Source organism: Macaca thibetana, chromosome 2, assembly GCF_024542745.1.
Source record: "Macaca thibetana thibetana isolate TM-01 chromosome 2, ASM2454274v1, whole genome shotgun sequence".
NCBI classification, from domain to species: Eukaryota; Metazoa; Chordata; class Mammalia; order Primates; family Cercopithecidae; genus Macaca; species Macaca thibetana.
Genome location: NC_065579.1, coordinates 79,531,493 through 79,557,552, shown reverse-complemented (window position 1 = coordinate 79,557,552; position 26,060 = coordinate 79,531,493). Strand labels below are relative to the sequence as shown.

At 33.3% G+C, this 26,060-nt stretch overlaps 1 protein-coding gene across 3 annotated transcripts in view; it reads right to left on the bottom strand.

Annotated features, from left to right (window-relative positions):
- Positions 1 to 570: 570 nt before the first annotated feature.
- Positions 571 to 26,060, bottom strand: part of NAALADL2 (N-acetylated alpha-linked acidic dipeptidase like 2) — a 1,132,125-nt gene continuing 1,106,635 nt past the window's right edge. For all 3 annotated transcript variants that reach the window (XM_050780093.1, XM_050780092.1, XM_050780094.1), the window contains one exon: positions 571 to 8,115. In XM_050780093.1, coding sequence (XP_050636050.1) covers positions 7,917 to 8,115 — 199 coding nt within the window. In that variant the 3' untranslated portion in view covers positions 571 to 7,916. The remainder of the gene's footprint in view (positions 8,116 to 26,060) is intronic.

Below are 26,060 nucleotides of genomic sequence, written 5' to 3'. Positions count from 1 at the left end.
ATATGTTTGCAATAAACTGTACTATCCATGGATATTGCTACTAGTTAAACTGAAGTGTTGTATCCTATTTGACTGTGAAACTCCAAAAGTAAAATTGTGCTCATCTGTGCTAATCATCTCTGTATCACTAGTGCCTAATACAGTGCCTGGCCTAGAAGAGGTTTTTAGCAAATATTTCCTGAATGAATAAATGAATGAAATCTATTACACTCACCATGCAAACAGAAAATTCTTTTCTATATGAAAAATAACTGAGAGGATTTTTAGAGCAAATTTGAGAAAATAAAACTGTTTAACATTGCAGTTGATACAGGTACTGTTACTTGATGTTCGAACTTGTCACAAACTACAAATCTAAATGGCCCAATATGATAATTAAATTTTCAAGAAAAGAATGGAAGGCAAGGACAAAAAAGATGATAAAATATTATAGAATTTTCTCTAAACAAGGGAACATCTGTTTGGGTGTCATACATATTATATAAAAATAATTCATTAATAAAATAGAGTAATAACTAATTCGTTTGCGTACACAAAATACTGTATATTTTGTCATAAAAACACAGTATAGCAATGTTTTTACCTGTATTTAATAATTTCAAAATGGGTGCTTTAAACACTAACATTTCACTGTACACGTTCATGAAATTTGTGACTCAGAACACGTTTTTTAAATGGTGCCTTCATTTCATAGTACTGTTTTCAATAATGTGCAAATATTTAAACAACTTAAATATAAAATATTCACTTATATTTTTAATGGACGTGGTATCTCAATCTATTTGTGTCACTCGAAATTACAACATAATTTCTTAAGTAAGATGCATATTGAGTTATGTAACACATAAAAAGTTATAAAATAAATTGTGATCACACTTGGCTAAATATAGAATGCAGTAAATATCTGAAGGGCATCCACACATTATAGAAATTAGACATTCAACCCTATATAGTAATTTTAAAACTACAGACAAATGCCTTTAAATCAATATCATTAAAAATTAGTTACAACAACTACAATGACAATGAAATCTCTGTACAACGAAAATATTTCTGAATCACAGATGATAATCAAACTATTTTAAACAAAGCTAAACACCAAAACAGTTCAACATAATTTAGTAATTGGGACAACTCTTGAGAGATATTTGTTTTTAATCAAAGCAAATTTATTTGGAAAAATTTTCCTCCAAATTTTACCTTAGGTTAATTTATAAATTTTCTCCTGCTCTTCCCTGTTCTTCATTTTAAGGCTGTGTTGTAAATGTTATACCACTGAGATTTTACTTCTAAAATCTTACATATCTAAATGCTGCTACATTGCATACATGATTAAAGTATTAAATGCATTTAAATGTATGTATCCCATATTAACATTCCAAACACATATAAAACTGTTATCAACAGCATGTGACTTTCTTTTTTTTTTTTTTTTTTTTGAGATAGGTTCTGTCTGTTACACAGGCTGGACTACAGTGGCATGATTTTAGCTCACTGCAGCTTCAAACTCTTGGGCCCAAATGATTCTTCTGCCTCAGCCTCCCTAGTAACTTTTTTTTTTAGAGAGCGAGACAGGGTTTCACTTTGTTGCTCAGGCTATTTTCTAGATGTCTATAAAAAATCAATTAGCCCTGCAAAGTGTTCTAGAAAGGGTTTTTCTTTTCAGAATATCCATATTCTCCAAGTAGCAAGTTAGAATATAAGGCATGTATTTGCCATTAAACCTTTCTGTTAGAAACGTAAACATGAAATTGCCTAATAGAGACCTATCTCAGATGCTAAATAGAATTATTTATAACATCTTTGGAATATAACTATGTGAGCTACACTTAACCATCTGGCATTTTGTTTCTTGCGGACAATTTGCAATAGCGTAGAAAAATATTTTGTTTGTGTTTCTTATCAAACAGATATGCTAAAGTTCTGCTTAGAGAGTGATAGCATTTTATTCTAACTTTCAAAATAAGGTAGTCCATTTGCGGCAGTTTGATATAGAAGTAAACAAAAATTTTTAACATTAATAAAACACCAGCACATACACTGAAAGCATCTAAGAAATTCAAAATATAAAACACACACCAAGCAATGACCATATGAGTGGTAACATATTGAATAAAGGTCCTTTGAAGAAGTTGGAGAGTTATGATTACCAAGCAGGCTAAATAATTAAATAATTAAACATTTTGATTGAAAAATATATGTAGTTCATTAAAATAGGGACTGTAACTCCACTTCTCTAGCTAAGCTTCTATTCACATGCCAAGTTTGTACTTTAATTAGAAAAAAAGACTGACATTAACTTCAATGCAACATAATAATTCATAATAATGATGGTATATTATTCTCTTGAGCTTGCAGGAATATAGCACATGACATATGGCATGATACAGGCACCTGTGTGATCCTTTGGGGACTTACGTGGTACATATTAATTAGCACCTGGAAAATAAAATCTGTTTCCTTCTGAGAAAAGCTACTGCAGTGTTTATTGGCTTAAGCCCTCAAAGAAATTAAATGAAATATTGTTAGGCTGTGTCTGCACTCATTAAAACTTTGTCTAGATGTAAGCACTGAATCAAATGCCTCTGAGTTAATTCTTGACTGAATCGTGCATAAGACAGCAGAGTAATCGTGCATTTCTTTGGCCTTGATGATTGGATTTTGGCATTAAAAAATCCATCAAAATTACCATTTTGGTTACAGAAAATTATATAATTGTATAATTTAAACAAAATAATCTAACCAGAAACATTAAAATTTGAAGCCACTTCATTTTCTTAAATGCTACTTGAAACTGCCTCAATTTAACCCTTTTATTTGTAAATTCAGAATAAATCCAAATATAAGATTATAAATGTCTTAAGAAATATGTCATCTTGCAATAATCAGGGTACCAAGATTCTAGACAGTCCCAGGCCCGCTAAAGGCACTTTAGTGTGTATATCTTTGTCAGACAATGGAACGATATTATGAAACTAAAACTCTGGCTGATTAACAGATCATTTAAATTGAGACTGATAGATCTTAAAATTACTTCTCAGGGGGAAAAATTACAATGTTAGAGTGTACCTAGAAAACAGAAACTTGAGTAGACACGGTAATGACCAGAAAAGGCTATCTTTTATACATTTCTTTTGCTGCGCTTCAAATTCATGTCACCTAAAATTGTGAAGTGCACAAAACAAATCTACTTAACTGAAAAGTATTTTCAATGAATGGGATGCTTAGAACTCTGTGAGGGTTTTTAAGGTCTTTCTGAATAGCAAATTCTAATGAGGCTTTTTAAAGTTGATAATTTAAACTCATAAAAGAAATAAAAACTCACTAGTGTGGCTGAGCAGAGTATTTATTTTCTCAAATATTGTATTGTTTGTTTGTTTTTTCCCTGCACTGTATCCATGGTCCCGTGATGAAACTGTTATGTTGCTGATATATTTATTGGAATATGTGGGCCAACTTCCTTTCCACTCAACATATGGATTGGTAGTTTAAAATAATTCCTTTCTATTAAGCAAATGTGCGGCTAAGGCACATTTAAATAGCCCATTAAACCAATGAAATGACAATGTGTTACCCTCAGAGAAAGCTTTATTTTTGGAGTAATCAATTACACATATCACAGAATGTCTCATGAGAACATTTTTGGCTAGGTCTACCAATTTGTCGTACAAATAATTATAGATTTTCATTTGAGGCAAAGATGCTGATTCATCATTAGTAAGATGGTCACAAATAAGTATTTATTTTATTTTTGTGAACATCTATCTTTCTTCTGGGGAAACTTACTATATGTTCTACATTTATTTAATTAAAAAAGTCAGTTGGTTATTCTGAATTTTTAAAAATAACATAAAACTGTGGTTCTAAATCACAGCACCTGCTTTTCTTTTTTTAATTGAAATTATGTAAGCATTTAGAGAAGGAAAGTGTAAGACTTGTGGTTTCTGGTCTCTTTTTACTGTTTGTAAGCCTACTTGTCATGAGATTCCACAGTGGTGCACTTGCCTTTTCATGCTCTTTAGATACCTTCAAACTTTACCTACATATATACACCATTGTTGGAGGGGCTACCATCATCAGGAATGATGTCATTTGTTTCTTCGAACCCTTTTATTATACCAAAAAAAATGGCAGACTGCACATTCTGATCAGTTTTGGAGAAATATGTTAAAATTTCCAATTGTATCACTTTCTAGAATGAAAATAGTCTGATTTTTTTTTTTTTTTTTTTTTTTTTTCAGCACTCAGTGTAAGAACAAAGAACTGAATACAGTGAGCCCAGAAGAGAAACATGCCTCATCATTTTTATTAGCTTTGGAACTGTGGACAAGTCACTCAACCTAGTTTTCTCATTTTTAAATGTGTTGTTGTGGGAATTAAAAAAAAAAAAATACATGGGAAAATTCTAGAACACCAGTGCCTGGGATGTAGCAAGCGCAAATATAAGCTGCAACTGAATTGTTTTCTTAGGGATAAAATGGGTCCACTTTTCTTTTCTCATAATGATTCCATTAATAACAAAGATTTATGTCTTTCTTGTTACTGTGACTCTTCAATCTATCTAGAAATGTCAACTAGCATTTTCTTGGAACCTACGTTGGAACCTATGATTAACGTAGATTGGAAATTCTTAAACATCAGTGTGTGTAAGAAACATCCAGAAATCCTGCTGAAGACGTAGATTCCTAGCCCTGTCTTTCTAAATTTCACATTTTGAGAAACGGTGATTTAGATTGTTTAGTTAACACTGGCCTAACTTGCCCTCTCACGGAAATAGTTTGCTCAATGTCCTTCTTCCTGACTTCTGGTGTTCTGTAAGGACTCTCCCCACGTTCTCTCAAGTACGCAGTCTTTGTTTCCTTTGCCCGAATTCCTGGGGACAGTTTTGTTTGTCAGGTACAGTCAGAGAAAGAACTAGCCTTGAATTAAAACCAGCCCATGCAACATCTGATAGAATGGCTGGTTACATAGAATGCACTGGAAAAGATCGTTTATAACCCTGTCTCCTCAGGGAAAAGCAAGATATACTGCATGAGAAAGCAGAGAAGCTTAAATTCCAGTGGTGCTTTTGTTACTAACTAAATACACGACTATGTCCAAGTTTCTTATTCGCTTTGGGTTTAGTTATTACATCTGGTGGGGGTAACCGATAGTGCCTTCTCTGGCTGAAGGCAAGATCTCAGCGCTTAGACCAGAATCCTTCTTAGGCTTTCTTTTGATTCTGAGACTTACGCTTTTCCATAAAAGGCAGTATTTCATGCATACCCTGCCTGAACATAAATTTCACTGTTATGCCTTTGCCACATTTTCTTCAGAGAATATTCATGATTCATTATTTCCTAGGCACGATTCTATGTATGAAAGATTGTGAGAAGCACCAGGCATATGGACAACTCAGCAACAATTTAAACCTACTACCAATTCACATAACACTTGCTATTAACTTGCTCAGGATTGTATTTATTTGGATCTATTGGGGGTGGGGTGGGGAGGGGAGTGAAATGATATACATTTGGAGGCACTCTCAGGTAATCACACTATAGAAATAATGCTGCTAGTTAAGAGGTTTGTTGCAAAGATGTAAAGCAGCATGTATAGAATTTTGGACATCTGCTTTAGTTATAATTAAATTTCTCCACATATCTCTTAATAGACTAATAAAAACCATAGTTAACTACAGTTTTCAAATAGCAAATAACATTTAATTTACAGGTGAGGAATACAGAAGGTTCTTATCTATACAATGTGACTTACCTAGGTACGCAATCTTTAAACAAAGATGAAGAAGAAACATATTTTCTGCTCTCAGTGCTATTGCAGGTTATGGGAATAAATTCATTTAGAAATTTGCTCTAAAAGAGTGAACTACCAAACTGATAATAGTTTGCCTTTCTTTGTTTTAATTTCATCTGTAAATGAATAACAGGAATGAACACATCAACCTGTGGTTAAATATTTAAGTTCTTCTGGTATAAGACTTTCTGGCATTTGGGCTCACATGCACCTGCATGTGTATTCCCACCTCTTTTCTGATGATCTCTGAAGAGGAAGAAAGATCACGAATGTCTCGGTATGCACAAGCCTGTTTATTTCTAGCCCTTTCCTATACACATTCTTCAACAGGGCAAATGTTTTCAAACAAATACATTGGTAAAAAATAATATTGTAAGGTAGTTTCATTTTATTTTTCATCTAAAAATATGTGCACACAGGCAATTTCCATGAAAATGGGTTTCTGCTTGAATTATCTAGCTAATTGCCTCAATTCCATGCTTTGCCTTGAGCGTATAAAAATAATTTAGGGTAGAAAGTGTTGAACCTTATAAATCAATTAATGGATATTGATTAATTATCTTCCCTCAACTTTAGTTTGCCTTTAAACTAAGACTAGGTTTATGCTCATCCATAAAAAGTGAAAATTTAAATATACACAGACTATTTGCAATGTTGCTCTGGTGGTGTATGATGGGGAAGTATGTTTGAATTAGGTAGAGAAAACTTATATGAAATACTCTGAGGCTATGTTTCCTAAGGGGAATTGCTTTATCCAGTATACGAAAACCATTTTTCAAATAAACTTCTAAAGATAAACTAGAACTTTAACCTGATACTTAATAGGTAGAATGTTAGTGTTTGGGAGAATAATAATAATTGCTAGAGCTATTCAACGACAATGTCAATATAAAAAACTTAGTTTTCCACATGAGAGAAGAATTGAAGTGTAGATGAGACACTCTCTTACAGTAACCCTGTACAAACTTAGAAGCATGAATATTTTCTAGATTTCCATCTTAGTCACAATTACGGATAAAGAAGAAAAAATACCAAAATTTCTTCATAGTATTAAGGAGATTTTATTGATAAAAACAACTATTTCTTTCATAGTAAGTTCTTTTTGTCAGAGGCAGAAATAGAAATTTGATGCTTTAGAAGATATTTTGGGTTTCAAAGAGAAACTTTGCTACTTTACTGTGGAAAATATATAGTACTCTGTGAAAGCTGCCTTACAGCAAGGAGTTTCAGAAAAGATACAAGAAAGAAAACCAATGTGAGATGCTTTCATTTTAGAGTAGTCCCTGTTTCAGTGTTTCCAAAAGAAACAAGAGAAAAAGTAGTAAGATATATTTTTTCTCCCTCATAAGACATACATCACTCCTGAAAGTCTTAGAAAATCAACTGAGGCAAATTAGGGGTTTCAAAGCTAGTCACCTTGTAAGTTGTTACGAAAAAAATTTGCATTTAAATTGCTCTGTGTAGCTACCTTGAGATTTTTCCCTGGAATGCTTATGGCTCTTTTTTCATTAATACTTAAAAAAATACAATTTCATAACCAGTGTATTACTACATCTAGTTGTGTTAGGAAGAGAAACTTCATTTCATAAAATAGAAACATTCAAAGTGGTTTAGGTCAACCAATCACTCAGTCACAATACTTGAATTCTTCATATTGAACACTTAATAGTGAAGTTAATCGGAACCATATCAACTCTTCATTTCTTTTACAGAAACTAGGTCATTAATAGCTCTATCAGAGAGAATAAACTGTGTTCCTATATGCTCTGCCCATAGGAACAAAGATACTCTGGAACTTCTTGAAACTTTCTCCTCAAAATAGTGTGTGTGTATGTGTGTGTGTGTATATTTATATATAAAATATCAGATTTCTTTTTAATAGGTAATTCTTAAGTCCTATTTCAATAACTTGCTTTACATAGTCAGAAATGTAGATACAAAAAATATTAAATGTGCAAAATGTTCTTTTTATATTTACATTTAAAAAATACAATGTAATAATAGCTTTATACTTGTCAAAAAGCCATGGGGGAAAATAAGCCTTCAATGTCAGAAAATCTGGTTAAATTAGAGCTTTTGCTTGTGGAATTGTAAGCAAACTTTAAAAAATGCTCAGACTGTTCTCAATTCTTCCCATCCAAGGCACTCCTGAACACATCAAGTCCTGCTTTGAAGTAAACCTGAGCTGAATTAATGCTGTTCAACACCTCTGACAGGGCTTCCTGAAGGGTCTCATTTGATGCAAGGGGTTTGCAGTGTTCCCAAGCCTCCACAAGTATTGAAAACCGGCTTGTCTTTTCATCAAGGTGGTACAGGATGTTTCTGAAAAGAAATACAAAATGCATAAATGTTTCATGCACAATGCTATTTTTCTATCAAACGTTGGAGTGAATATTTCTAAGAGTCAGTGATGTTTTCAATAAATGAATAAATTATAAAAATATAATATGACTATTTTTCAACTCCTAATGAATTAACAAATTTAGACATTGATCACCAATAGTTTCCCATACTGATGAGAAAGAGAGAGATGATCAGACATCATGTGCCTCCTGACGGAAGTACACAACACTATCTATGACACAGAAAAAAAAGCAGTTTTGATAGCAAAAGAAAATTGTATATGAATCTGATGATGCAAGAAACAGAAAAAAATGTTAAATTATACTACGATATATCATTAACAAAATATAGATGTGGAAAACTTTATAAGACAAATGACCCAGTTTATTCAACAAATAAATTGCAATACAATATATAATGCAGGGGGAACCTATAGACCAGGGTTTCTCAATGTCACCCTCTTACTAGTCTCGCTAGATAATTCTCTATTGTGGTGGCCACCTTGTGTATTGTAGGATGTTTTGCAGTATCCCTGGCCTCCACACACAAGATATCAGTAGCACTCCTCCTTTCGTGTAAAAACCAAACATGTTTCTGAATATTGACAAAATATCCGTAACAGAGCAAAATTGTCCCCCCCCCCAAAAAAAAAAAGAAAAGAAAAAATCAACCATTCACAAAGCATAGACCTTACTACCCTTGTATTTAAACAGTTTAAAATCTAAGAAGTAGTGCAAAACTGAACACTAATTTTTAGGTGATATTTGGAAATGGCAAATATTTTAGATGTGATAATGGTATCATCAATGTTTTCTAAAAGTGCCCTTATCATTTAGAAATATTAATACACACTGTAATATTTACGAATGAAATGTTACTATGTGTGGAATTTGCTTCAAATATTTGGAGGGAAGATGAGAGAGTGGAGCTACAGACAGTGTAGAGGAAACACAGTTGACCATTAGTTAATAATTGTGGAAACTGGGTAATAGAATTCATTACACTGTTCTCTCTTCTTTTATATATGTTTGACATCTAGAATACCATCTTCTCACGAGTGTGGAACGCATAATAAAAGAGTGATCTGTAACTTAGTCAAATTGCTGAGAAAGATAAATTTGATTTGGGAAAGTCTAAGATAGTCACCTTTATTCATTGAAAGATACCAATAGATGTATTTTGTTAGAAAGCTATGAATCATTGCATCATTGTCTTATTTCCAACCCAAACTAGCTAAAATCCCATGGTCTAATAAAAGAGGCAAACATGTAAATAACTTAAATCCATTTTTCTAATTGTTTTAGTAGAGATGTAAGGTCTGGTTATAACAGATGATAGATAGCTACTGGGAAAGGTCAGGAAAAGGTCTAAAACAGAGAATATTTAAACAGTATCTTAAAAGATGAGGGGAGCTACCAGTTACAGAAGTTTAGGAAAGGAAAAAAGCTAAAAGAGATGAAGACAGGATAGCATCCTATGCAGAAGGAATTGGCATAAGCAAAGACATGAAACTATAGAACAGCATGATATCCTTAGTGAAATCCACGTTAGCATTTTCATAAGTTGAGAGTATAGGGCCAGACTGGGCAATGATAGGAGCAGACATGGGAGAACAAGTCATAGCCATATCATACTGGGCCTGGTATACCAAGGTAAAAAGATTAAGCTTGTTCCTATAAGCAATAAGAAACCAGTGAAAGGATGTAAGCAAGAAAGAAAGGTGATTATATTTCATTTTGGAATAATTACGTTAGCTGTAATATAGAGCCTGGAGAACAGAAGACTACTTAGTCCAGACAAAAAGTGACAAAGACTTAAGTTACACAGCGATGACTGAGTTTGAAAAGATGGAATCAGGGCCACAGCACAAAATTTATTAATTTGTAATTTTCTCCAGCACCAGCATTAACTTGATTGAGTTCTTGATCACCATTTCCTCTCTCAGCAATGCTTCACTGTCTCAGCCTTGCCAGCACTTTTCACCATGTACTCTGTAGGTGTTACTGGGGAGTGAAATCTACCTAATCCCCCAAGCCAGAACACTGTAAGTCATTCACTTTCCTTACATATCCAATTGGCTTCTGATATTCATTTATCTGTCTCTGTGTCTTATCTGTTGCGATATCCTGATCCATATTTTCAAGGATATGTTATGATCTCATTGCTTTACACTTCAGAGTGAAGAACATGTTACTTCTGTATCAAGTCTAATTCAATGCTGTGAAGCTAGGAGGTCTTTAGCCATGGTGATTTATTTAATTAAATTTTTATCCGGCTTAGTTCAGTGCTGGGAACTCAGTAGACCCTCAATAATGTTGGTATAAGTTGTATCAATTCAGCTTATTTTGCATTTTAAGCCCTAATTCACTGAAGAACGGTCAATTTTGTATCTTTTCAGAGCAATTTCTGTTGAAATGAGTACATGATGAGTGGTGGTGGGAAAAGAAGATTCTTGAATAGAGAGATTATTTCAATGATTTTGTTGAAGATAGAAAAATTTAAATGGGAACTATCTCTAATAGTCCAATATCCTTGATCTTCATGCTTATGAGTAAACTTGGCATTGTATTAAGAAAATAGAGCAGTGCAAGAAAGATACTCTCAAAATTCTGAATATTCTTGAATTCAGGTTTATAGTTTGTATTAAGAAAAATATATTCCCTGATTATGGGAGGGAGAAAATTACTTCCCAGGTGGAGTAGCAAGAAGGTTGTGAGCAATGCTCTGGTACAAGGCCTTGTGGAGTGAAGAAGCTCTGTAGCCCAAGGAGCACATAAAAGAGCGATAGAACTGCCTCTGGCACTGGGGACAACTCCACCTGCCTCATCACCAACACTGCTGGATTGACCCACATTCTGGTCCCCTGGCCTGGGAAATAAATGCACACTCAATGCCCATACACACAACTGCTCCAGGCCTCTGTTACAGGTGAGAAATGTGCAATCTGGGAATAAACTGTATGTTCAGTAATTACAAAATTGATTCATCATCCAGCACCAGGAAATGTTAGACTCCATGTATACTCGGAAAATTTTGTCTCTACTTCCAGACACAGAACATTCTTTAAAGCAGACGTTCTCCCTTTGCTATTCTCCAGGTATTCTTAACATTAAAGGGATTTTCAGAAGAAGCCATTCAACCATGCGAATGTAATCATGTAAGAGATTATTTATGTATGTACATATACATATGTATACATGTATTTTTATACAGAGAACTTTTGAAAATGTTTTGATGATATCTCAAAATGACTTAAACGAAATAGCAATAGCAAGAATTAGTGAAATATTTATTGAAAGTTTCCCTAAATATTCGTTTTATTTCATAAAAATGAGAAACCAAATAATTTTAGAGAAACTTTGACTGAACTGTAGAATTGTTCAAAATGGAGATGAAGCTGCCTAGAATATTTTTGTACATGACAGAACCTAAACAAAAGTTAGTTTTTTTCAGGCTAACAAGCTTTTTTGTCATTTAGGAAAAAGAATTGGCTTCTGGTGCCAGGATACATATCAAACATATTTACATTTATAATCTACTATTTAAACAAACATAAATGTAAATGGATATATGTATATGTAGTTATATATAAATGATGAAACAGTCATTTAGTAATCAAGATATTTTAAAGATAAAAGTGGATTAAAAACATTTTAATTATTCAGCCATGTAAAAAATACTGCTTTGTAGACAACTTATACTACTTTACTAATAAGAATAAACTACTACAAAAAATTAATCATTTTTCATATTTATAGTTTTGAATTCTCTTCCTTCACTTTATGAGTTTCATGTTTATGAATCATTAAATGGCAAATATATTTCCAGAATTTAAGAGAGAGTACAATCTATATTTTTAAAATTGTATCAAACATTTTATTTCCATACGTTGAGGACATATTGTTTAATATGCTGACAAACAAAAATATTATAATCATTGTTATCAAGAACTATTCCTTAAATGAGTTGCAACATTGCAACTAGTATATTATGGGGGGCATGTTTAAAGATTCTTAGGCTGTTGTAATGGCTTTTCCACATTTTCAAAACCCAATGGCATGAAGTACATTTCTACATATACATTCTGTGCTTATTAAATGTTAAATATCCATATTCAATTTAGTGATAAGATGTTATTAATAAAATATGCTCATATAAGTTACAGATTAATCCTGTGATGGCAATTCACATAAGCATGAACAGTCTCTAATATATTTTTGTAAAAGGTGTCAATAACTACCATAAAATATCTAGAAGAGATATAATGTGGAAGAATAAAAATACATCCTAAAATGTTCAGGTCTAAAACACAAGAAATTATAATGATTTACTATTTTATAACTGAAAATCAATACGTACATTTCCTAAAGGCCAATGTAATGGAATGTGGAGTATGCCAACACTTGCTTCTCCTAACTAGTAAGCAACATAGTAACATGCTTTTATAATGACTGTAAACAAGCCATATGAGCAGAAATGAATCTTTTTTTTGTTTGAGAAATTCTGCAAGTAGCTAAACACATTTTCCATATGCTACATGATTCAAGCAGTAGGCTTGTGGCAAGCTATTATGGAAGATAAACACTCATATCCATTTCTACTCAAATTGGATACAAATCAGCATAAAGCTAGGATACTGAGATTCTAGTAGAATACAAGTGACTGAGATTTTTTTATTATCATTTAAAAAAACCTTCATTTTGGGTAACTGCTGATGTAACTTAAGTTAGATGATCTTTATTATAATAGTAGAAATACGTTTTTCACCCAGATAAATTGTATTACCTTAAAAACAAATTGGGGCTAACCAAAATATCTCCTTTAATGTTTCATGAGAAAGATCATTTCTCCTATTGATTTTCAGAAGTAGCTCATCTTTTGCAGTTCCTCTTTTGTGTACTGAAAACCACTTAGCTTCCTGCTTACATAAAATAAATTTTTGCATTTTGAATCATTTATGAAAATATAGCATTACATTACTTTTAATATTTAAATGGAAAGTTGAAACAAAATCATGTTTTTACATTTTATCACGTGTTCTCATGTATTTCTTGGCTTTGAGAACTTTTACATATTCAACCATTAATCCTAAGTACTCCCAGAATCATCTCTTGACAGCAAAACCACTATTATACCATTTTTAATATGCAAATGCTTCTTGTTTGTGAATATTTCAATTAGATCAATACTCGTATGGAAGCTTCTAATTCAAAACCTCTTTGAATTCCCATGTAATGTCACCAAAATTGAATTGGTCAAATAGAGTTAAAAGATATGAACAACAAACACTATATCAGAGTGCCTAAGTGTGTCTCTCCTCCATTATAAACCCATATTTTTCAGATTAGGAAAGACTAGGAATTGACCAATAGCCAGTCAAAAGGTACATGTCTGGCAGAAAAAATATAGTGGAAAGAAGGTGAGACTATAGTTTAAGAGTTTCCATGTTAAGAGTCTGTCCTTTACAACCACAAGGACTCATATTCCTTATTGAATCATTCCTGCTCTTCAACACACCTGCTTCAGTCCAATTTACAAAAGTTTCCCTGCAGGAATAATAGATTGTGTTAGCGTAGATCTAATTCAATAAATCACCATCTTATTTGCATACACAGAACATGTATCTTAGAATGGCATGTAGAGACATCAGACCTAATTAAAATATTATTTAATTGAAATCATTTTGGTAGTCATCATGTGTAAAATAACATTAATTCCACCCTCATGCCTATCTTTCCTCATCTGTAACAATTTGGATCTTATAAATGTAATTCCTACAGTTATCCTGACCCACACGCAACACAAAGAGACTACTAAAAGGAAAGCATAATATATTATTGATGACACTAATGAAATTACAACACACATCACTCATTTTAATGAGCCTGTTTCAATGACACATCATGGTGACCAGGAAAGAATAGTGCCAAACTCAGAAACCTAATTAATAACTCCCAGCAGTATCAGTGAAGGAGATGAAATATCTTTACTCAACTGACAAATCTTTTCTTCTCAACTAAAGCAAAAGAAAACTGAAAAAAAAAAAAAAAAAAAAAAAAAAACCATGAATTTTGAAACAAAGGCAACTAAAATCTTCATGAGTCATTTCCATGTGTTTGAATTAGTAAATTAATGATGGAAATGATGACTCTTTTTCAAATGTTCTTTCTTATATTCATAAATGGGCACAGGATACCATCCATTGTAAGCCTGAATTAACATTCATTATACCCCATACTGAGAAACTCCTAAATGAAATCACACTAAATAATAAGTCATGTCTTTCAAAACTGAGTGGGTATACATGCTGAATGCAGAGAGAAAAGGCCAGCTAAATTTCATACAATTGTTGCTAATTCTTTTAGGGATTATACTAACTGTACTCCATAGTTAACAGTGGACTACTGTATTTATATCAACATCAGAGGAGATTATTTTACTTGGAGACTACATCCATTAGAATGCACAAAATGCATGGCTACACTATTTATACTACATGTATCCTTGGAGCTAAATTTGAATTAGTTCTATACTAGCAAAAGCAGAATGAGAATTAAGACTTTGTTGATATTGTCAAGCCATAAACTCACTCTGCAGACACTAAGGCACAAAGACATGTGTGGTATATTGTTGAGGGAAATGGCTGCAATTATTTTCATCTATGTATGGAAACTCCTTTAAAATAAGACTTTGCAGCTCATTCCATCAAGAGGCACAGACTACTTCTCTACCTCTTGAACTTGGTTTGGGCCTTCACCAACAGAATATAGCATATTTAGAGGGCCCATGTCTTAAAATCTCCTATATGGTGCTTTCTCGCTCTCTTGCCTCCCCACAGTCTTGGCAAGCCACAATGCTGCAACTCTCTCTCTCTCTGTCTCTCTCTCTCTCTCTCTCTCTCTTCCCCCGGCAACCCACCCTGCCTCTCCCTCCCTATCCCCCACTCCCTCTCCCTCTCTGCCAAACCACCATGTTACCATGTGAACAATACGGGATTAGTTAGCCTGCTGGAAGAGGAAAGAACACAAGGATCTGGTCAGTAGAGGTTTGCCTTTACTAGCTAGCCCCAAGACAACTTCATAGAAGAGTCACTGGTTGCAGAGACAAATACAGATAACAAGACCCAGCTCAGCCCCAACCAGAAGAACCACCTAGCTAAGTAAAGCTTAAATGGCATATTGGAGAATAGCAGAAAAAAACAGTTATTGTTTTAAGCCATTAGATTTTGAGGTGATTTTGAATGAGGCAATAGGTAATTTATAAAATTTGGTAGCGTTTTTCTTCCCATGATAATTTGTTCTTTACTTTATTTTATTTTACTTTATTTTATTTATTTATTTATTTATTTATTTATCTTTTGAGACTGAGTCTCGCTCTGTCGCCCAGGCTGGAGTGCAGTGGTGCGATCTTGGCTCATTGCAAACTCCGCCTCCCAGGTTCACGCCATTCTCCTGCCTCAGCCTCCCGAGTAGCTGAGACTACAGGCACGTGCCACCATGCCTGGCTAATTTTTTTGTATTTTCAGTATAGATGGGGTTTCACCACGTTAGCCAGGATGGTCTCAATCCACCCACCTCAGTCTCCCAAAGTGCTGGGATTACAGGCGTGAGCCACCGTGCCCATTGACAGAGTACAATATGGATTTGACAGTTCTTAAATGACTAGCTAAACTCAGGAAATATCATTAGTAAATCATGCCAAACAGTCCTCATGAGGTATGCATTACAAAATTAGGATGTCTGTACTGATTTATTAAAAGTTTAAAAATCTGTTCACAGAGTGACAGATGGAATTTTCACATAAACCAAAAACCAAGGTCAACCATTGTTATAGACTGAATGTGTTCCTGCTCCAAATGCACACGTTGAAGCCTTAGCCCCCACAAGTGGGATGATGTTAGGAAGTGGAGCCTTCAGTGTAATTAAGTTTAGATATGGTCATGAGGATACAGCCCCCAGGATGGGATTAGTGCCTTTATATGAAGAGGAAGAGGTACCAGAGACGCAGCAAGAAGGCAACCACTTACAAGGCAGCCAGAGTACGCCCTCCAGAACCTGGCCAGGCTGGCACCCTGATCTTGAACTTCCCAGTCCTGAGAACTGTGAGAAATAAATGTCTATTGTTTAAGCCACCCAGTCATAGCATTTTGTCTTAGGCAGCCTGAGTTGACTATGTAAGACATCACAGCATAATTTTTTAAAATACGAATTATCTTGAAGAGGTATAACCCAAGAAATAGATAAAAGTGTCTGTTTTCATTTATAATTAAATATAAAATAGAACAGAGGACTGTAGAGGGAGTAAACAACTGTGTTCTTTTGCAGTTACTGTCAAGAGTTCTCAGTCCATCTAACTACATTGTTTTTCAAGAGAAATTTCCTGAGTAAGAAGTTATCTTCTAGGATATTCAAGTAAGACTCCCATTCCACTGTACGATGCTTGATAGTTTAACAATAAAGAAAACTTAAATTTTTGCATTAAAAAATCTTCTACTAATTCAAAAAGAAGACTAAACTCAGATAAAGTTAACACAATCCTTAGTGCCTTTCAGAATTTGGAGAAGACAGTGATATGGTTGACTACTTTTTTTTTTCACACTCATTTAATTGGTTTCTTATTTTTATTTATATTTCATTGCAGCTATTTTCTTTCATCTTATCTCTAACTGTATGTATGAACTCAAACTCAATATTTAATAACTTTTCTTTCTCATTTGGAACTCATTATCTCCTAGTATTTCAGCTTCCACTCAGTAGGTAGAACCTGTCACCCTCTAAAGACAATTTTATTTGAATACCCTACAGACTTTTGACAATTAATATAAAGATGCATTTCCTTTCGTCTCCACCCTAAATATTTGCATTGTCCTTTTTCCATTGTTCTTTAGTTACCTCCATTACCTCCGGCAAACAGTAATGCTCAGGTCACAAAACCAAACAAAATAGGTAATTCAGCTTTATTTTTTTTTTCATTTATTTTCTGATTCTAATAATGAGAAGGATGTGGACTATTTGTTTTGGAAGTTCAGTCTAAAGCCAAAAGTTTGTCATTTAAGCTGCATCTATTTGAACAAAGTGAGTAATTCAGCCAGCATTGATTTTTTTCTGCTTATTCTACTGAACAGCCTTCATTAAATATATAATATGAGTAAGTCACTGCGTTAGTTGCTTAGGGATAGAAACTAGAAGTTTACAGTCTAGGTTGGAAGCCAAACATGTGATGAATAAATCAAAATATTATTTTGAACTTATTGTTTATATAATGCTTTTAATAAATACTATATGGTATGAGGTTATTTAATTTTGTGTTTTATAAAATTCTTCACTTTATTCTATATTTATATTCAACTGTTAGAAAATGCTGCTTTGGGCCAGGTGTGGTGGCTCACGCCTGTAATCCCAGCACTTTGGGTGGCTGAAGTGGGCAGATCATGAGGTTAGGAGACTGAGACCATTCTGGCTAACACGGTGTAATCCTGTCTCTGCTAAATATACAAAAAATAAAAAAAATAAAAAAAAAAAATAAATTAGCCAGGCGTGGTGGTGGGCGCCTGTAGTCCCAGCTACTCGGGAGGCTGAGGCAGGAGAATGGTGTGAACATGGGTGGCGGAGCTTGCAGTGAGCCAAGATCATGCCACTGCTCTCCAGCCTGGGTGACAGAGAGAGACTCCGTCTCAAAAAAAAAAAAATGCTGTCTTGTTATAAATTTTATCTTGCCTCTCTATGTCATACACTGTCCATTGTCATGTAGTACAAAGTCTACAAATATTCTATGCAGCGCCCGCTGTGTGCTTTATGGTTTAGGAGAAAAGCTCCAGAGGTAGTTTCTCATGGTATGAATTTAACTTGGGTTATCTGATCTCCATTGTCATAATGTTGATTCAGGTAACACAGTCCTAATTAAGCATAAGACAATTCTTTAACCAAACAGATTATTTCAGAAATAGGTATGTGACCAAATGTTGGCAAGTACATTTGAGAGGAAGTTTCCTGCAGAATTCTAAAAGCAGTAGTTCCTTGGATTTCTGAAAGAACCAGCAAAAGCTAATCCACTTTTTCTTTTTGAAAAGTATGGGTTATGGATATGAAATCTATAAATGCCACAACTTCTTTTACCCCACCAGGAGGAAACCAGTCTTAAGATGAGCTTATACTACGGAAGGTAGAGCTGAGAGACTGAAAGAAACTTACTCCTTGATGATGTGATTGCAATACTGCATCAATCCAGCCTAACATCTGCATTTCCTCTTGATTTTCAATTATGTGAGTTAAGCCAATGCAAGTAAGACTTTGTGTTCTTTTCAATCAAATGTATCCAGATATACTAAACTTATTGATTACTTACTATAGTTATGAAAAACACGTATTTTCTTTTATAATTATTGATATAATTTTCTTTGACCTAAAGAGTTTAGATAATTCATTTAGTTGACATTTGAAAATGATTGCCTTGGGGTCAAAAATACATGGTTTCTCTTGAATAGCAAGTATTCAAGATGATTTGAATACTTCAAAATAAACAGAACATTGTAATGTTTGCTTAATTTTAGCTAGAATGAAAAGTAAGTACAAAATGCAGCAATTGACCTATTGAAGCTATGAATGTTGAGGTATTTAATGAAAGAATGATTTAATGTAAATTACAAAAACTAGAAACATCACATTTCATATTTTTAAGAATTGTTACAGAAGATAACAACAAATACTCACTTTGAAAATGTGTCAAAAATTAATGTTTTAAAGGAGTACTTTGGTACTTTTTCTTAGCTGAGTAAATTTCCTCACAGTTTATTGGTGTGTCACTATTTTTAACAACTTTTGCTAGCACAAGGAAATGAAAATGTTGTGGTTTTAATTTGTAAACAAATGGACACAAAACAACATATTATACAACTTTTTAAAAAGTAAAATAATCTTATTTCAAAGTACCATTCATTTTTTCTTTTAATGCAAGTACTAGATAGGCATTTTTAGTGATTATGTTAAAGTGAATTGTGAAAAGAATTTCCAAGTTGTGAGTAAATAGTAGAAATATCAGTTGTTTGTTTTGTTTTGTTTTGTTTTGTTTGCTTTGGGAATTCTAAAAGTAAATTCATCCACACTGTCAACTGTGAGTGTTAGAGGGTTGAAGAGGATCCTTTGTGCTGTCCTTAGGTACTCAGCACAAAATAGGAGTGCATGTGGTTATATCCGACAGAGATTAACATGTACAATTTAAGAATAAAATTAATTTGTTGAAAAAATATACTAGATATATATTTTATATACTATTTACTATATGTAATAGTTTACAGAAATGATAGAAGACATTGAGAACCAGGCAGTAACCAAGGGAAACTAAGTATAAGAATACTGCCAAGATCTCATTATAGAAATAGTCAGTTTAGGACATCAATGTTTGAGACACCCCCACTGCCACCTTTGCATTGGGAACACTCCTCTGTCATGACAATCTTGCTGCCTCTACTTCTGCTCTGCCACTGACAGAGGCTGTCCACAAGAGTGAATAATGTTGAACTGTGCCAATGTCTTGGTTTCTCTTCTTTCAGATGTAAAGTCCTGGGAGGGGTCATCCAGTTGGCTAAGCTTAGGGCACGTGCCTTTACCCTAGCTCAAATACAAATATCTGAACTCTGATTCACCTTCTGTGGAGAGACATATGCCCTGCTTCCAGCTAAGCTCACAGGGGACTCCCCCCATATAGAAAACAGAGTTTGATACCAGGCACTCAAAAATAAATTTTAGAAGAACAATATCCTCTGCACTGCTAATAGAAAAGTGTATTTCCATAGGATTCTTTTAGAATTATTCTCTAGTTTGCTGCCCTGCTATATAGCACATTTTTCTCCTCATAATAAATATTAGCAAGTATTCTATAATGTTCTAGGAATCATTACCAAATTTAATATACGTAAGAATAATCTGCAAAACTTTTAAAGGTGCTTAAGAGATTCAGATGCAATGGATCTGAGTTGCTTTATTTGAGTCTGTATTTTTTTCCCAGCTCCCTAACATAAACCTAATGCATGACACCCACATAAACTCAACAATTCCCCCAGTGAGTTTTACATATACAAAGACGTCTTTTTTTTTTTCCCCCAAACTAGTTTCTTCTGGTGACATGTGTAATTATACACAAAATTACACGATTTAATTAACATTATGTAAATAGTGATAGTTAAAGTGTGAAGGAAAGAGTTATCTATTTGAAACTGAACCTGAATGTTTTGGACAGACTTACACAGATTAATTGATGAAATTTGAAAATTTTATTCAATTATACGTGGAGACATAACTGAAAAGATTATTAATAAGGAGAGGAAAGGAGTATATTGACAAGGTAGAACAAAATCTGCATTGCAAGTACCTATTTCTTGCTCCGAGGTGAAGAAACTGAAACTAGGAATGTTAGACGATGCATCATATGTGTTGTTTAAACAAGAGAAAGTAAATCTAGAATTCCAACTCCCAGAACAATACTCAAAGAAAAGTTCTTTGTCTTATACCAAACGATTCATAATGTGTGTTTCAGTTAAAATAAAATGCTTTTTCAAGTATCTAAACATCTACTGGTTCTGCTTGTGTCACATAAAAGGATGTTTATTCTTCAGGCGGTATTTAGTCAAAACTATACTCCTAAAAACTAAGAAGGCACATAGGTATCATCTTGAGTTCCAACTCTCATGAACTGGTGGTAGTGACTTGAAGTACTAGATGAACAATGGATCTGGGGCTGTTTGTGGCCCCAAAGAAAGACGTCTGTCATTACTCAAACTCCTGTTCACAGACCCTGCTTCACTGAAGATTATCTAGCCTATTTTCTTGATAGTAATGCATAGGATTGTTGAAGTAATCAATGCATGTATAAACCAAGTTATCAAAATGAAGAGAAAAAGTCATAATTATTTAGTGTTGGTAATTAAGTTAGCCAATCCTAGTAAGTCTTTTGAAATTTTGTATTCTAAATCCCCTGCTTATCCTGTTTATGAAATCTGAGACAACTAAATAATTGTTACATTTCCTATTTACTAGATGCTCTAGACTCTGTGGTCACTGTGTGTTTAAACAACTATTCAATCCATTATTAATTTCTTAAATTACACTTAAGGAAAACAAAATGCATTTGTATTTTTTATTAATAATGCTGAGATTCATGGATGTTTGGCTCTTTTTGTCAGACGTGTGTCACTATCTGAAATACATACTAGTTTTTAAAGTAATTGACTTTATTTTGTGGGCTCAATTCTATTAATCTATATCCACCTTTTTTTCTTGAAACCTAATATTTAATATACGCAGAAAATAATGCATGCAGTTCTTAACTGTACCCTTTGGAACCATGACCCTAAATAGAGAAGAATAAAAATAATGGGTTCTTTGTACTAGACGTCTTGATACAAGTCACCTTGACATTTTTTTCCATGCTTAATGAATGTTCTGGCAGGCGTGCTAATCCAATATCCTGAAAACCACATTACTCAGTGAATTCTGAGCCATACAAAAGCCAAGGCCTAAAGTAGTAGAATATGTTCTCAGTTGAAATTATGTGAATGTCAGGTAGTCTGTGAGATGATTCCTCAATTGTATAAAATACATTAAGATGATTAAGTCATATGTGATGGTTAGATGACAGAATTTTAATACTTTTAACACGGAGAAGACATATCCAAAAGAGTCTACATTTTAATACAAATAAAATCATAGAAACTCTCATCATATCTAAGAAAATTTAGAAAGAATTTTACAGTAGAAGTTGACAGAAATTAAGGAAAAATAATTACCTTGAGAGCTCATTCATCAAGTATTTATTAGGCACCAACTGCTATGTGGGATATGAAAGAATTACAAAAACAATCTTAGTTCCAAAGGGATTGTTGAGTTTTGAGTTAATTTAAATGGGAGTGATTGAACAGTTTCAGAGTTATGGTCTTCTGCATATTTGGCTAATATACTTACAATAAAACAAAAGAAACTCTGAAGTTAAGGAATTCCACCTATTTTTCTTGTTCATGAAGACCTTGAAATATAAATTAAATTTTGAATCATTTTGAATATTTTATCTTCCCTACCTCAGAAAGAGATAATTTAGAGATGTTGGAGATAATTTGTAAAAATACCATGTAAAATCTACCTTGTAAAAATACCATGATATGCTAATAAAAATTTTAGTGGACATCACAGCCTGTTATGTAAGTTTATATAGTTTTATTTTTCATAAATCATTATGTTTGTTAATTCTTTGCCTTCATATAATTATTTGAGTAAGATTTCTATATTGTTTTCTAAGAAATATACTTACTTATATGACCATCTAGCCATGACTACGAGTACTAATGGCTATAGCTTAAAATTAAACTACAGTCATATATTACTTAACTACAGGGATATGCTCTGATAAATGCATCATTATATTATTGCATTATTGTGCAAACATGTGATAGCATGTACTTACACAAACATAGATGGTATAGGCTACTGCACATCTATGCTACATGGTATAGCTTATTGCTCATTGGCTACAAACCTGTACAGTACAAACCTGTAGTATACAGAATACTGTAGGCAATTATAACACAATGATAAATATTTGCATACATAAACACATCTAAACATAGAAAAGGCACACTAGAAGTACACTATAAAAGACTAAAAAATGACCTGGGGCCTCATGCCTATAACCCTAGCACTTTGGAGGCTGAGGTGGGTGGATCGCTTGAGCTCAGGAGTTCCAGACCAGTCTAGACAACATGACAAACCACATCTTTACAAAATATACAAAAATTAGCTGAGCATAGTAGCACACACCTGTAGTCTCAGCTACTTGGGGGTTGAGTTTGGAGGATCACTTGAACTTGGGAAGTCAATGATGCAGTTAGCCCAGATCATACCACTTGCACGCCTGCCTAGGTGACAAAGTGAGACCTTGTCTCAAAAAAAAAAAGTAAAAAAACTGTACACCTGTATAAGGCACTTACCATGAATGCAGCTTGAAGGACTGGAAGTTTCTCTGTTTGAGTCAATGAGTGGTAAAGGAATGTGAAGCCGTAGGACATTACTACTGTAGACTTTATAAACACTGTACACTTAGGCTATACTAAATTTATTTTTAAAATAGTTTTCTTTCTTCAATAATAAATTAGCCTTAGCTTATTGTAACTATCTTACTTTATGAACTTTGTAATTTTTAAAACTTTTGGACTCTTGTAGTAACACAGCTTAAAACACACACTTTACTGCTGAAAAATATTTTCTTTTTAAATATCTTTGTTCTAAAAGCTCTATGTTAATTTTTGTTACCTTTTAAACTTTTTTGCTGACAATGAAGATACAAACACAATAGCCCAGGCCTACACAGGATCAAAATCATCAATATCTCTGTCTTCCACCTCTGCATCTTGTTCCACTGGAAGGTCTTCAGAGACACACTGGGAGCTGTCATCTCCTATGATAACAATGCCTTCTGGAATACCTCCTGAAGGACCTTCCTGAGGCCTCTTTACAGTTAACATTTTTTTTATAAGTAGAAGCACCCTCTAAAATAACAATTCAAAGTGTCATATAGTAAATACATAATCTAGGGTTGAAGTCGTTTGTTATTATCACCAAGTATCATGTACTGTACTTAATCATATGTGCTATATGTTTATATGACTGGCAGCAGTAAGTTTGTTTACACCATCATCACTACAAACACATGAGTCGTGCATTGTTCTTTATGTTACCAGGCAATAGGAGATATTCAGCTCCATTATAATCTTATGAGACCGCTGTAGTATATGTGACTGAAACATCGTTATTCAGCACATGGTTTTATAACATAGGTTTGCCTTTGTGTATTATGTTAGACACACTCATCAAAATCCCATTAAAAACAATAAGAATAGTTTTTAAAAACATTTGTCAATTTGAGAAATAACTTGAAAGTAGGAGGATATAAATTTCCAACAAGTGCATATTCAACTTTATTTACGGTTTCATTTTTAACTGAGTTCTCAGATATTTAATCTCTTAAAAATAAGTGTTGACTACAAATTGAAATTACACATTTCAAAGTAAAAAAAAAATACTCTTCAGAAAAATGTATGCTGGATACTTGCAATAGGTAATTAGCTTCACCACTAATCTCTCATGTACTTTTTGAAAATAAGGTTATTAAAGAGTTGAGCCCAAAGGCAAGGAACACATAGCAAGGAAGGTACAAAAACAATGATATTTTAATCCTTAAAGTACGGCAAATAATTGTGATATTGATATATTTATCACAAAGCATTTCCAATGATGCCTATTCTTAAAATTTTGACATGTTACAGTTTTAAAAAAATGGCTTCATTGAATGTCTCTATTCAACTCCATGTAGCAAGGTAAACTTTGCTTTATCTTTTTTAATGGAATTTGAAAATTGCTTTTCACTTTCCAAATGGAGATGAGGTACAGTGACAACAATCGTTATTGCTACTATTGAACAGCTCTGAATAAATAAAGGCTTTGAGGATAAACCATACCAGCTTTGCCGTCCTGTGGTTTTATTCACACATAAAGTGTCCGCTCAGAGAAAAATCTTGTCTGACAGTATTTTGGAACCATTTCTTTTCCATTCTTGTTACTTTAGTATTTGCTATTTTTATGTACATTTTTGAGATATGTGTGTATATATGTATACATTTTATGTAAAAATACATGTATATGTAAATTTGTATATGTGATATGTATACACATACTGTCTGTGTGTGTGTGTGCATGTGTGTGTGTAGTATATTGTGTTTAATCAGTCCTACACTAGACTATGAGGAAAAATTCTAAGTGTTTTGCCTCCCCCAATCATATAACTGAACAGTAAGCTGCTAATTATACTATGAAATATTACATGTTATAGTAATAAAAATCAATAAGAATAAAAGACATTCCACACTAAACAAACGTATTTCTGTTCTAAGAGACCAAAGGGCTGATAATATAGTTTATAGGCATGAAAGTGAAGATAGAAAACCTTGTATTACTTACAGGTTGTTGAAAATTTCCACAGCAGCCTGTCTTGATATTCTCAAATTACCATATTCTTCTTTTCATTTCAAGAAACCTTAGTTTTCATTATATTCCCATTATATTCCCAAATCTTAATTTGCATCATATTTGCTTTGTCAAAATAAAAATTTATTTACAGAAATACTACTCATACCACTAATTATCCTACTTGAATGCATAGTATGAGGTTCACCTGAATACCTAATAGGGCTTAGAAAGAAGTTACTTTCTAGTAACTGAACAAAGTTCATAAAGTCACTTCTAGGCCAAGTACATATCATGCCTTTATATGCTTAATGCTATAAAAAATACATTATTATTTTTGCCCTATTGAGGTAGGAAGAACACTTTAAAGAAGTAAACATTTTGAAAAAAAGTGAATTACATCTAAAAAGTAATATCAATAACAGAGAGAGGGAAAAATAAGAAGAAAATACTAAGTGGTCAGTATCAAAATTATGTTCATCTAAGTGTACAGTTCATGCTATTTCCCATGTAAGAGATCAAAACACACTGCCCCCAAACATGCTGTTTTGGCCTATTTGTTATTTAGAATAAAAAACATTTGAAAAACAGCAGATGCAAGAAGCGCACTCTGAACTTCCTTTTGCTTCCTGAAAGCAGATTAAATTCTTATGTGAAAGACATGCTTATCACTAGGGAAGTGGAGACTGACAAAAATCTACACAAATAAATCCTGTTGAACTAACCAGCCAATCTTATCTTCCTAGTTATTTTTCCACAATTAATTGCCCTAGCCCATACTCCTCTGTCTTGCCGCTTTTCCACAATTTGCTATTCTTTGTTCAGCCTAGTATATAAGCTTCATTTCTTTGAGTCTTCATTTTGGTGTGTGTGTGGGATGGCTCTCATGTACGTGTAAAAATTACTAAATAAAATTTG